Source organism: Vicugna pacos, chromosome 13 (genome assembly GCF_048564905.1).
Source record: "Vicugna pacos chromosome 13, VicPac4, whole genome shotgun sequence".
NCBI classification, from domain to species: domain Eukaryota; kingdom Metazoa; phylum Chordata; class Mammalia; order Artiodactyla; family Camelidae; genus Vicugna; species Vicugna pacos.
In genome coordinates, this window is record NC_132999.1 from 36,804,674 (window position 1) to 36,818,534 (window position 13,861).

Below are 13,861 nucleotides of genomic sequence, written 5' to 3' on the forward strand. Positions count from 1 at the left end.
CCCTGAATAAAGAGGAAGAAGTAACGGCCGCTGGCCCTCCTGTAGGTTGCTCGGGTTCAAGGCAACATGTATTGAGCACATGCACAACAGAGGGACAAGGCAAAGATTTAGTGAGGATAAGGCAAGGCTTGGCCCAACATGCTGGCAGAGACCCCACCGAGGCCAGTGGGAGAGTGGAAGCGGGTAGAGATGTTTAGTATCTTCGGTGCTGTAGCCTAAGACATGCTGCCTTGCCCCACAGAGCATCCGGAAAGAAGATGTAGGAGAGTGACCACATCAGGCAGTAAAAAGCAGTTAGCGAGAATGGAGACAAAAACAGCATGATGACACCTGGAAGAAGAAAAGAGGCAAACACTCAATTTTTACGAAGCCCTCTTACGTGTATTTTCCACCCTCTACTCTCCCATCCCCATCCTTCCAGCCTTCAGTTTTCACTCATAGTGCCTAAGATACTAAAACCAATGGCACACGAGCCTGCCTTTATGAGGTTTGTCTGTGCGTAACTAGAAAATTAATTCTAATGTAATCTCAGGTTCCGTTTTGTCAAATTCAGATCAGAAATCACTCTTAGCCAAGAATAAATTTGAGTAGCCCAGGTATCTTGTTAAAAAAAAAAAGAAAAATATTCATAATTGTTTCAAGTTTAGCATGTGATATGGGCCAATACAATATTATACTCATGCAGAAAAGAGTTAACCTAGCAGGCCTGCAACTGCTATCCTCAGAAAGGCCTACTTGCAAGGTGGGCAGAGGCCTGGAAACGAGATGTAAACAGTTCTCTACACTGATAAAACCGAGAAGAATGGCTCACTGTGCTTAGACTGTTTATAGAAGCAAGGTAGTTAATGTGGAGCGCAGATTTCCTTCTGTGGAAGTCTGGAATTTTGGTACATGCTAGGCAGAGGAGACTCATGTGTCCGGCCCCTGTAAATACCTTCAGCACTGAGTCTCTAAAGAACTTCCCGGTAGGCAGACCTTCAGAAGTTGTGTCACAATTCAGTGCTGGAGAATTAAGTGTGTCCTGTGTGACCCCATTGGGAGAGGACTTCTGGAAGCTTGCACCTGCTTCCCTCCAAACTTCGCCCCTTTCTACCTTCCCTTGGCTGATTTTGCTTTGTATCCTTTTGCTGTAGTAAATCTATGCTATAAGTATGACTATCTGCAGAATCCTGTGAATCCTCCTAGAAAATCACTGAACCTGGAGGTGGTCTTGAGGGCCCAACACAATTTGAATCTCAGATTCACCACCGAAAGGCAAAAGGGCACTAACATTTGTGGAAGATCTACTTTGTGCTAGACATTCTGCTAGGTATGGCACAAAAATCACTTTATGTACATTTCACAGCTATCCTGTGATTTAGAATTAAGTTTTTTTCAGATAAGGAAACAGGATGTAACCTGCCCAAGACCCTGATTCAATCCCATGTCTGTCCAACTCTTAATAACTAGACATTTACACTGCTTCAGAAAGCTCAAAAGGAGGGTGGGAGAGTATGACCCACAGCATGCCCATGGGAATAACCACCAAGTACTCAAGAGAAACCAGAACTCCTGCTCGACAGAAGACCACTACTGGGGTAAGAAGCAGTTACAGGAAGTTCCTGAAACTTTGGAATATGGCATCAAGAGAACAGTCATTGACCTGTTGCATCAATGAGATAATATTGTAAACCAGAGTTGTCCTGGAAAAAGGTGTCGGCTAGGCCAGCTTCTCAGATGTACAGAGCTCTGTTGGGGAGAAGGGGCTTCAGTCTAAACAGGTGACTGGCTGCACTCCAGGCAAGAGGAATATCTACAGCAGGCGTTCTGAAATGTATCTAGTAGGGCTCCAGTACCAACTAGTGTCAAGTCTGTGAGGTGCAGCTCCCTCCTTTATTCACATAGCACAGACGATACAAGGAAGGCTAAGGCCAAGTGCACAGCTTATTGTGAGAAGAGAGGATCAGTGGTGTCCACAGGAGCAAAGAACATGGTGGGAAATACTGTTGCTATGAGATAAGAGAAGGGCAGGTGGAGGGAAGAAGAGGGCTAGAAATTTCCATTTAAAGGATACATCTGTGCCAGAGGATTTATATACATTGTCTCATTCAGTTTCAAGAATCCTGCAAGGTAGGGATTATTGGCTTCCTTTCCCAGAGGAAGAAAACTGCAGAAGGGTAATTAACCCAAATTCATGCAACTCATATGTGCTGGGGGTAGAACTTGAACTCAGGTCTGTTTAGCTCCAAACCCAGACTCTTCTCACCCCCATTCTGCCTCTGTCAACTGGGGCACAGGAGGAGCCAGTGCCTAGAGATTGGACAGGGTTGTTGGTCTAATGCTACAGAAGAAAGGGTGGGAACCTAAAGGGGAGGGTCAGGAGGGAACCCAGGACCCTGCAAACCCAGTGGACCCACAACGAGGGAATACAGAAAGAAACTCAGCATCCCCATAGATGTTTGTCTTGTTTACATGAGCACATTTCAAAGAAGAAAATTTGACATTCCTTGAAGAAAGCCCTAAGTCAGAGGAAACTCTAGCAAGGCCTCTGCCAGGGCCCCAGTGTGACCAGGACCTCAGCGCCTGGAACCCATCACTCAGTTGCTATAGCCCAGAACCTGCTTCCTTGATATGAATCCTATTTCCAACATTTATATCAAATCTCTTCATCCCCACCACCACCATCACCTCTCATCTGACGAAAGGCTGGTTTTTCTCCCTCCATTCTCAGTCTCCTACAATCTATTCTCTACTTTGTAGTCAAAGTGATCATTGAAAACTATCACACAGAAATCCCTTCAGATGCTTCTCATTTGCCTGCAGGACCAAATCCTAAATCCTGCCCGGTCTGCCCACATCACTGGTCTCAGTCTGTCACCGGCCCTCGCTCAGCAAGTCCAGCCACACTGCTGCTCTAACGCTTTCTTGCCTCCGAGCATTCACAACATTCTGTTTCCTCTTCTGAACCACCCCTCCCACCACTTGGCCAACCATCTTGCAGGTGTCCCATATTTTTTATTTTCTTCCAGTTTTGTTGTGCTATCATTGACATATAACATTGTATTAGTCCAAGGTATAACAACAATTTGATATTTGTGTATATGGCAACCTACCTGATCACCATAATAAATGTAGTTAACATTCACCACCTCACATAGTTACAAAATTTTTTCTTGTGATGAAAACTTTTAATAGCTACTCGCGTAGCAACTTTTGAATAGATAATACGGTATTGTTAACTGTAGTCAGCACGCTATACATTACATGTCCAGAACTTGTTTATCTTATAACTGGAGTTTTTACCTTTTGACCACTTTTACCTGGGTTTCGTTTAAATGTCACCTCCTTAAGGATCCTTTCCTACCCTTTAGGCATCCCAGTCTATCAGGTCACCCTCTGATGCCCTCTGAGAGCACCCTGTAGTTTCACAACACATCAAAACTATATATTTTATAGATAAACAACAAGTTTATACTGTATAGCACAGAGAAGTATATTCAATATCTTGCAGTAATCTGTAATGAAGAAGAATATGAAAGGGAATATATGTATGTGTCTGTTTGACTGAAACATTATGCGGTACACCAGAAATTGACATGACATTGTAAACTGGCTGTACTTCAATAACATTTAGAAACTCAAAAAACGAAAACTATATATTTTAGTTACTTCTGCCATGATTTGTTTGGTATCTGTCTCCCCTACAGGACTGTACATCCTGACGTGTTTGTCTAGTTCACCATTTTGACTACTACTACCTGGCATATGATAGGTGTTCCCTAAATTTCTGTTCAGCTTAATAACATCCAACAAATATTTATTGAGCATCTACTGTGTGAGTGGCACAAGCCTAGGTGCTTGGGATTATAGTGCGAATAAAAGCGATTCCTCCACTGGGGTCAGGTTTAGTGTATACAGGCAATAAACAAATAAACACATGTCAAGTGATGATCAATTCTATGGAAAAAATAAAGCAGGGTGAGAGAGACAGGGAATGCTGGGTGAGATACAGGGTGACAGTGAACAGCAGTGATAATAAAGGACCACGAGTGACATATGAGAGCAGTATTTTCACTCACCTCCCAGATAGACCATTTTTTTCCAGTTCTCAGACTCCAGGATTTCGTCATGTGGGTAGTAGCTCTGATCCATCATGAACAGAATCATGAGACAGGCCATGCAAGAGAGAATGAACGTGTTGCCGTTGGTCAGAAGGGAGGTGGAGGCCAAAACACAGGAAGCATAGGGGCAGGGTAGACCCTTGTATGTGAAAGGAATGCCTGCCAGGAAAAGAAGATGGGGTGAGCTGCTTCCCACTGCTCCAAAGCCTGCACAAGAAGCAGCCTTCTCTCTTTGAGTCTTCTCTGCTCCACATTCCAAACCCCCTTAATCCCAGGGCAGTGCATATCTGTAAAGCACTTAGTTATTCAGAGACGACAGGTGGGCTTTGCACTCGATCCCCAAGGTGAAGCAGGAAGCTAGGACCAGGCCTACGTCCCGGCCCCTACAGAGCCTCTGTAGAAGGGTCCTTTGAGACCATTTAGTCTGCGCCTGCAATCCCTTGCCATGTGACCTCAGGCAAGGCAATCGCCCTCACCAGAGCTCAGTTTCTCCACCTAGTTTTAGAGCCTGTGAATCCATATGCTCCATCCAAAGGACACACACAAGCAAAAGGCACAGCTGGTCCAAGAACTGAGGGCTCCCGCCCACTAGACCAGGGCTCTGCAAGTGCAGCCTGCAGTCTCCAGTGGGCCTGGGGCAGGGGAGGAGGAAGGAAGGGGGTGTCCATAAAAGGAAGGAGAGGAGTCAATTACTGCACCCCAGGCTTCTGGCATCCAACAACTCCTCCCCTCCATGACGCCAGACCCTCAGCCATAAGGCTGGCTTCCACTCACCAGTTGAATAAAAACAGAGGCGGAAGGAAATAGCTAACACATAGATGATGGCCAGGAACCCATTCAGAGGCCCATCCACGCCTAGAAGCAGGGCTGATGCCAGGCCAAAGGTGGTGAAGACAGCAAAGTCATTCAGCTCGGCTCCTGCTCCGGAAGGCCAAGGTTAGAACTTACACTCATATGTCTTGTACATTAGTCCCCCCTGGTGGGGGTCTGGAGTGAGACAAGCAGGATCCCAGAGGGCAACAGCTGCTCTCCAGGCTGGTCTCTAAGTCAAAGACTAGAGTGTCCTTCTAAGTTCTGCCTCAAACTGACCATGTGGCCCCAGGCAAGCCTTTCCCTGTCTAGGTCTTAGTTTTCCCATCCTTAAACATGCAAATGTTGGAACTCAACTGGGAACAAATTGATAAGCTATGAAACTCTTTTTTCAAGTAAAATCTTACATGGAAATATTTTTATCATATTTCAAACCAGCTGCTCTGCTTGAGGTAACTTTTCATTTCCCCACTCCCCCATTACCACAACCACCACTCCCAGTCCCAGATCGGCCCTGGAGAGGAAGGCAGGACAGATTAGGAAACTGAAAGCCAGGACAAGGGGACAGCCAGAGGTCAAAAGGTGAGCCAGCAGAGGACCTAGATCTGGACTGTGGGGCTCACAAACTCCTGTCCTGAGGCTGCCTCCGCGACACTCAGAGGGATGCGAACAGGACTGGAGACTGATGAAAGCCTACTGGATGTTAGAGGATGAAGGAGCTGACCTGATTGGGTGCTCCTGGGGTCAGGGATGATGAGTCTGAGGCCTGGACTCACCTGACTTGGAGCAGATGTTGAGGTGTCTGGTCACTGCTCCGATAGCCATGTCTAACAGAAAGCCGACCAAAAGCAACCAGGAGGCGCAGGGGGATTTCCTAAAGTGCAGGCCCACAGCTCTTTCAGAGTCTCCACTGGACTCCAACCTTCCCCCAGTATACCAATATGCTTCCCACCGTGCACACATACACACCCCCTTACATGTTCCCCACACTCACATCCTTTCTAATAGATGCTGCTTTACACACCACACACACACACACACACACCTACATCCATCCCTTCCATACCCTCAACCCACAGTCTTACCTGAACCCCCTAGGTAATCACTAAGGTCCCTTTAAACTCTAAGTTCCAGGCATGTTCAATGGCAAGGGGGATCCTAGGCCCTGGCCCAGCCTCTGCAACCATCTCACTGTGAATTCTCAGATAAATCACCTCCCACTTTCTACAAGCCTCTGTCCTTCCATCTGTAAAATGAGGGGTTTGTACCAAATGATTTCTTTAATACATAGAGGCCTATTTAGATTATCTATTTCTCCTAGTGTGAGTTTTGGTAGCTTATGTCTTCAAAGGAATTGGACTGTTTCATCCAGGCTATCAAATTTGTGGGCATAAATTGTTCACAATATTCCTTTATTATTTTTTAATGTTCATGTAATGATTTCTCATCTTTCACTTCTGATATTGGTAATTCTCTTCTTCTTGGTTAGCCTGACTAGAGGTTTACCAATTCTGCTGATCTTTTCAAAAAACCAGGCTTTGGTTTCATTGGTTTTCTTTATTGGCTTCTTGTTTTCAATTTCATTGATTTCTGCTTTAATTTTTATTATTTCTTTCCTTAGCTTACATTGGGTTTAATTTGGTCTTCTTTTTCTAGTTTTCTAACATGGAAGTTTACATCATTGATTTTAGATCTTCCTTCCTTTCAAATTTTTCTAAGACTATTTTTTTAGAGAAGTTTTAGGTTTACGACAAAACTGAGAGGAAAGTACAGAGTTCCCATTTGCACCTTGTCCCCACATGTGCACAGCCTTTCCCATGTTGACAACATCACTCACTAGCCTGGTACATCCTGGTTCCTGGTATATACCAAGAATGAACCCATGCTGACACATCATAATCATGCAAAGTCCATAGTTTACTTTAGGGTTCACTTTTGGTGTTGTACATTCTATGGTTTTGGACAAAAACATAATGACATATCCATCATTATAATATCATATGGAGTACTTTCTTTTTCTTTTTTTTTTCAATGGAGTACTTTCACTGTCTTAAAAATCCTCTGTGCTCTACCTATGTATGTCCTCCCCAACCCTCCTGGCAACCATGGATCTTTTTATTGTCTCCATATTTTTGGAGACATATTTCCCTCACATTGTCTTTTCCAGAATGTCACATAGTTGGAGTCATACAATATGTAGCCTTTTTAGATTGGCTTCTTTCACTTAATAATATGCATTTAAGGCTCTTCCATACCTTCTTAGGGCTTGATAGTTCACTTCTTTTTAACACTGAATGATATTTCATTGTCTGGATGTAACACAATTTATTTACCCATTCACCTACCGAAGGACATTTTGGTTGCTTCCAAGTTTTGGTAATTACAAATAAAACATCACAAACATCCACGTACAGGTTTTGGACATAGTTTTAAATTCATTTGGATGAAATACCAAGGAGTGTGATTGCTGGATTGTATGGTAAGAGTATGTTTAGTTTTGTAAGAAACTATCAAACTGCCTTCCAAAGTGGCTGTACCATTTTGCATTCCCACCAGCAATGTATGAGAGTTTCAGTTGCTCTGTGTCCTCACCAGCATTGGTTTTTGTTAGTGTTCTGGATTCTGGTCATTCTAATAGGTGTGTAGTAGTACCTCACTGTTATTTAATTTGCATTTCCCTGATGATATATGATATTGAGTATCTTTTCACATGCTTAAATGCTATCTGTATATCTTTTTGGTGAGGTATCTGCTACGGTCTTTGGCCCTTTTTAAACTGGGTTGTTTTCTTATTATTTAGTTTTAAGCCTTATATATTTTGCACTATAGTTCTTTATCTGATGTACCTTTTACAAACATTTTCTCCCAGTCTGCGGCTTTTCTTCTCATTTTCTTGATGCTATCTTTTGCAGAGCAGATTTCTTTTTTAAAATATGCATTCAATGCTATAACTTTCCCTCTAAACACTGCTTTCACTGCATCTTACAAATTTTGCTAAGTTGTATTTTCACTTCTTTTAGTTCAAAATATTTTAAAATTTCTCTTGAGACTTCTTTTTTTTATCATGTATTATTTAGAAGTAAGTTGTTTAACCTCCATGTATTTTGGGGTTTTCTAGTTATCTCTGTTATTAATTTCTAGTTTAATTCCAGAAGAATGTCTAACAGCATACTTTATATGATCTCTATTTTATTTGTTAAGGTATGTCTTACAGCCCAGAATGTGGTGTGTCTTAGTGAGCTTGAGAAGAATGTGTATTCTGCTGTTGTTGGATGAGGTATTTATAAATATCAATTAGATCCAGTGGATTGATGATGCTGTTCAATTCAACTATATCCTTACTGATTTTCTGCCTGCTGGATCTGTCAATTACTGATAGAGGGGTATAGAAATATCCAACTATGATAACAGATTCATCAGTTTCTCCTTGTAGTTCTATCAGTTTTTGTCTCATGTAACTTGATGCTCTGAATAATTTCCAAGGCATCTTTCAGACTCTACATTCAAGGATTCTGTTTCTTTCCAGCACATATTCCCAGACCCCTCTAAAAGCAGCCACCACAGTCTCAGGCCAAGCTGCCCTAGGAGGCCACACCCAAGTCTATACCCTGACTGCAATGCTTGGGTGGCCCAGCAGAAGCAAACAGAGCCTGACTCCAGACTTCAACTGTCCTGAAACAAACTTAGCATTTCTTTTGTTTAGACCCATACCTATGTGTCTAAAAGGAATTGGGCCCCCATCATGGCATATAACCTACACTCCCAGAAGATTAGGCTGAACTAAGAAGATGGAGATTTTCAGCTGCAGGTATGCCCCACTTTATGAGGCCCCCAAAACCTGGACTTAGGGAATCATAAAATTTTCAGACTGGAAAGGAACTTAAACATCATCAGGTAAAATCATCTTATTTTACAGATGAGAAACAGATCCAGAGAATCTAATGGTTATAAGAATCAAACAGATTAGGAGGATGTTATTTGTATTATAAAGGACTTATCTTTAAAGAGCTGATTTCCCAAAGATGTTGAAATATGATTCAATTTATAGAAACATAATTTGCTTACAGCTCTTTTGGGGGGCCATACATAAGTCTCAGCGTTTCCAGAACAGTGTTAATTTCAATTATTCTGCTAGATCATATGCTCTAATTTAAGAATCAAAAAAATTTCATGGTAGGTAGCCTGACTACTTAAGGATTGTGCGAAGGCTGCCAGAACAGAATTGCTTGACTTTCTCATAGAAACCATTCTAGGCTGGCAAAGCTGGAAGGAACTATAGAGATCACAGTGTGAGCTCCTTGTTTTAAAGATGGAGAAACTGAGGCTCAGGATGTGACCTAGCCAAGGCCATATCAGGTTGGTGGTAGAACTGAGGCTAGGATCTCAGCCCCTTGACTCCCAACCCACTGCACTTTCTCCTGCCCCCAGTTGATCTGTACACCTCAGTGCCCAGCTCTCTAGACTCCCACCTCATTCCCTCATGCCACTGACTCCCGTTCTTGGCTAGGAGCTTGCTGGGGCCCAGACATACTTGCAGAAGCTGCAGAAGATGGAGAAGAGCCCCAGGATCATGTTGGCCAGGGACAAGGCATTGGTAACATCCTTCCAGGAAAATTCATTCATCTGGGGGTGGATGTGATCTTCAGTCAGGAAGAAACTGGCAAGCTGACCTGGGCCCAGGGGGAGAGGAGAAAAGGGTTGCCAAGTTCAGAGAGTCCCAAAAGAGGCCCTCAAGGACCTGGGAGCTCCTGTTCCCATAGACCTCATCCCAGAAGGGCACCCTCCCAACATTGTTTCGCTGGCTGGAAAGAGGAAGGCAGGAGGTAGATGGAGGAGACCTAGGAGGTAAGACAAAGGTGCTAAAGATGAGGGCCTGGGAAAGTCTGACAGCAAAGCGAGTGAACCAGCACAACCATAGCTCTTACCCTTCTCTGATGGTGCCCCTTGCCCTACAGCCCAGACCTCCCTCCAACCCATATGCTGACCCTCCTGACACCCCATGGCTTGGGGTCCAAGGGGTAAGGGCCTTCCCTTTTCTGAGAGAGGAGCCTTTCATCATAGAGACCTTTACCGTCGATGAGCTCTCCTTTTTTATTTTAATTACAAAGCTACTTTTAATAGTTTGGGGTAAGCGCCACAGGAATAAAAACACTGGGAAAGGGTAACTCCCTCACCCCCAGGAGTGGCCGGGGGGGGGGGGGGGGGGGGGGGAGAGAGGCTACCTGCCGGGAAGGAAGCACAAAGGGCCCACTGCAGACTCAGGCTCCTTTGTCCCGCAGGCCATGCTCACTCCCTCAGAAGGACAGAGCTGTGGCCGAGGTGCCCCAAGGTACTGATCCTGACAGGCCCCAACAGCAGGCCCAGCTCCAGAAGGGAAGAGATGAGAAACAGAAAATGAATATGGGCAGCGCTAAACAGTTCACAGGGCAACGTCACTGCATTCTCTTTTCTGATCCTGACAGCCTCCAGTAATGGTGCTAGCAATCTCCCCATTTCATTGGTGAGGAAACTGAGGTTCAGAGAAATGGAGATATTTGCTCAAAGTCACATATTAGGTGAGTGGAACCTAATCCTGCCTGTTTGATTCTAAATCTGGTGCTTCTTCTGCCAGGTGTATAATCTCAGCAGGAGAGGTCTGTGGGGCAGGGGGCAATGAAGGAGATCAGATGGCCAGGGCAGGCCTGCCCTGACCTCCTTACTCCTCCCAGCCTCCCTCAGCAGCAGTGCATTAGCTGGCCCTGCCCATTTTTACAGTCCCTCTGTCTCTGTTTTCACTCTAAGACCAAAGATGTGCACTCCTTACACATAAACTATGTGAAACTTTCCTTTGGAGAAAGAGCCCCAGTGCCCTCTGAAATACTGGTTGTAAACATGCTACCTGCAAGCAGCAATTCTGCACTTGAGTAAAATATACAAGTTCTGGGGTGTTTTCATGTCTGTCTTCTCATTAAATCCTTACTCATTTTAGAGTGAGGAAGCTGAGACTCGGCCTCCGTACAGTCCCAGACCCTTTTGGTTTTGGCAAGAGCTAAAACACTGCCACCAAGATGTCAGAGGTTGCGAGGGGGCTGTGCTTCTAGTTTGGGACTGGGAGTTCACCAGGGCAGCATGGTGGGGCTTACTGCTCCCACAGGCCAGCTTGTTCACCAAGGGGCATCAGAAGCTACACTGCTAAAGCCACTGGGACTCCTGAGACCTTGTCATGCCAGGGCACCTCAAAACCTAAGACAGAAAGCGATGCTCGCCAGAGAAATCTGAGAGGGGAGAGGGCAAAGGACTGGATGCACACTCCCTCCCCGCAAACTCTTCCCTCCTGGTCTGTCCTGGGTCTCAGGGCTGATCCCATCCAGCAAGACCAAACACTTCTGTTCCAGCCTAGCCCACTGGTGCCTGGAAGAGCAGCATCCTAGCCTCTCAGAGGCAGTTAGCACATGCCTGTGGTATGTCTACCAATTACTAGATACGCCTCATCTGTACTATTTCATAGTTTGGGGGGGGTTAATTAATATTCAATTAATTTTCTACTATATTATCTCTTTCATTCACAAGGCACTTTCACCCCTTTGGTTTCCAATGGCCCTATGAGGTCTGCCAGGTAAGGCAAAGAAGACAGAGAGGGGAAGAACCTTTGCTCAAGGTCATACGGGAAGTGGCAAAAGACTTCCAACTTCACCTTACGTGTTCTTTCCTATTTACTCTGCTATCTACCAACCAACAGGATTGATCATTGCATTTGTTGTAAGCTTAGACTGAGGGAGGTGCTGGGGAAAGCCCTTGGTCCCTGCCTTCATAGAACTTAGAGTCTATCCAGGAAAACAAGCCTCATGCGTGCGTGGGAAGACTTACAGACTGAGTTCACAATGGTAACTCATCTTACAGATGGGGAAACAGGTTTCAGGACAGTTAAGCAACTTGTCCCAGTAAATGGTGGAACCATTTGGAATTGGGCCACCTCTTTCCCAATTAAATGCTATTTGCAGCAAAATGCACAGGTCCCAGCTGTGAAAGGATGTGTACCTGAGAGTAAGGGCTGTAGAAATTCAGAGAAAGAAGGAACAATCCATACATTCAGCAAACATTCGGTCTTGGGACACGGAGAAGACTAAGACCTGGTCTTGTCTCTCAAAAAGCTCAGTTTAGGGGAGGCATCCAACCCTGAACAGAAAAGAAGTGATGAGGCTGCTAAGGGAGCACAGAAGAGGGACCTCACCTGGCAGGGGTCTCAGAGAAGGCTTCGCAGAAGAGAGGAGTCAGAGCTGGGGCCTTGCACAGCAGTGGCCTGCAGACCAGATCATGTCACTCCCCAGCTCCTTGGAAACCATCAGTGGCTTCCCAGTGCCCTTGGGATGGAGTCCAATTCCTTCATTTGGTATGCAAGTCCTTTGTGAAGAAGCCCTGCTCAACTCTCAGCCTCCTCTCTCTTTTGCCCCTTGACCCCTTCTCTACACCCTACTCTGGTCTTGGATTGGGTGGTGGTCCTCTTTGGGAAGCCTGACACCCCTGGCAAGCCTTGAGGTGCTCCTCCTCTGTACTGCCACAACTCCTTGTGCTCACCGTGTGACACTTGGCACTCTGTATTGGCACCGCTTATGTGGTCTTCCTCCTCTACTACAGGGGAAGTAACTTGAGTGCCGACCGAGGTCCCCTGTACCGGGCATGAGGCCTGACAATAGAAGTTGTTCAGTGATTGTTAAATTAATAGAGCACGCCGGTGCTTGCCCAAGAGCCTCTCCCTGCACCAAATCAGTCAGAGCCTGTCCAGCTTGTCTTATGAGAAGCCTTCTCAAAAAAGCTCTCAACAATCCAGCCCCTTCAACACACCCAGCATCTACCCAACACTTATGATCTTCCATTTACTCATTAAAAAGATTTATTTGCCAATGCCTTCTCTGTGCCAGGCCTGTGTGTTTTGGGCACAGTGAGCATCCTCAAGAAGCTGGGAGTCTGGCAGCGGGGGCAGACGTGTGCAGGGACAGTGAAGGCAGTGTGGCAAGTGTTCTGTTAGACAAGGGGTTGTCTGGTTGCTGAGGACGTCCAGGGGAAGACTAAGGCTGAGGTGGCGGCAGGGGAAGATTCCGCCATTGCAGTATTTAGGGAGGGTCTCTAAGCATCAACAAGGGGGGTACTTCTTGGCAAGGGTGCCAGTACAATGCCAATGCAAAGTCGGCAGGGAGGCCACACTTGGATAAGCTGCTGTGCCCTTGAATTGCAGCCTGTGGATAGGCAGTGATATAATTTATTTAGTAAGGAGGTGTCTTGGTCACACACGGGCTGGGAGGGGAGAGACTGAAGAAAAGGAAACGAGCCGCGAGCCTGGTGAGTGAGGAGAACGATTTGGGCGAGCAGAAATGGCAGACGCTGGGGCTGCTTCCGGAAGAAGAGGGGAGAGTTGAGTATGACTCTGAGATGTCTCAGGAAAGGCTTGGCGGTGTTGGTTCCTTGTCCGGAAACCCTGGCGCATCACTGGAGCGAGAATGTTCCAGGTGGTGCTGTCCCGCAGGGGCTGAGCCACAGGCAGAGTCACGCTGGTTAGAGACGCTCTGCCTCCCCCTCCCAGCTCCCACTCCCATCCCCATTAGAGGCCAGCATCCCCAACAGAGAGCTCGTCTATCTGAACTAGAGACACCAGGGGTTCCCTCCCCGCCCGCCGTTCTGCGCCCAGACCGCGATGACAACCGAGACGCCCCCTCGAAAAGATGGACGAGACGGAGCCGGGGCTGGGCACCCGCACTTTGGCACAGCGCCTTCCCCCAGGGGCGTGGTCACCGACAGCACTGGGGGCAGGCTCACCAGCGATGCGAAGACCTGAAGACGCTTACCTGGGGACTAGACATTCCTCGGTGGGGTGGGGGCCACACTCTTTCCCTGCTTCCTGTGCGGTGGGCGGGGGCCAGCCCAGGCGAGGGGGAGCCGCGCCCGTCCCAAGCCTCTCACCCCTGGCTCTTAGCTCA

At 46.2% G+C, this 13,861-nt stretch overlaps 1 protein-coding gene across 4 annotated transcripts; it reads right to left on the bottom strand.

Moving 5' to 3' along the window:
• Window positions 1–93: 93 nt before the first annotated feature.
• Window positions 94–13,845, bottom strand: TMEM269 (transmembrane protein 269). 4 transcript variants are annotated; one of them, XM_015249172.3, is made up of 7 exons: window positions 13,730–13,832; window positions 12,465–12,573; window positions 9,442–9,580; window positions 5,687–5,784; window positions 4,875–5,018; window positions 4,059–4,259; window positions 94–330 (listed from the first exon to the last, which is right to left on the bottom strand). In XM_015249172.3, exons 1-7 carry the CDS (start codon window positions 13,742–13,744, stop codon window positions 194–196), a joined length of 843 nt encoding a protein of 280 aa, XP_015104658.3. In that variant the 5' UTR covers window positions 13,745–13,832; the 3' UTR covers window positions 94–193. The 4 variants fall into 4 exon arrangements, with proteins under 4 accessions (XP_015104658.3, XP_072830737.1, XP_072830736.1 ...); XM_072974636.1 differs by lacking the exon at window positions 13,730–13,832 and adding an exon at window positions 10,133–10,274 and having other exon boundaries at window positions 12,465–12,537; XM_072974635.1 differs by lacking the exon at window positions 12,465–12,573 and having other exon boundaries at window positions 13,730–13,845.
• Window positions 13,846–13,861: the final 16 nt, after the last annotated feature.

Bases quoted from the DNA above. Each gene is read 5' to 3' on its own strand.
- TMEM269 (XM_015249172.3), bottom strand. The intron at 5,785-9,441 runs GTATGTCTGGGC...CCTGCACTTTAG, and splicing joins ATCTTCTGCAGCTTCTGCAA to GAAATCCCCCTGCGCCTCCT. The intron at 5,019-5,686 runs GTGAGTCCAGGC...CTTCCGGAGCAG, and splicing joins CAACATCTGCTCCAAGTCAG to GAGCCGAGCTGAATGACTTT.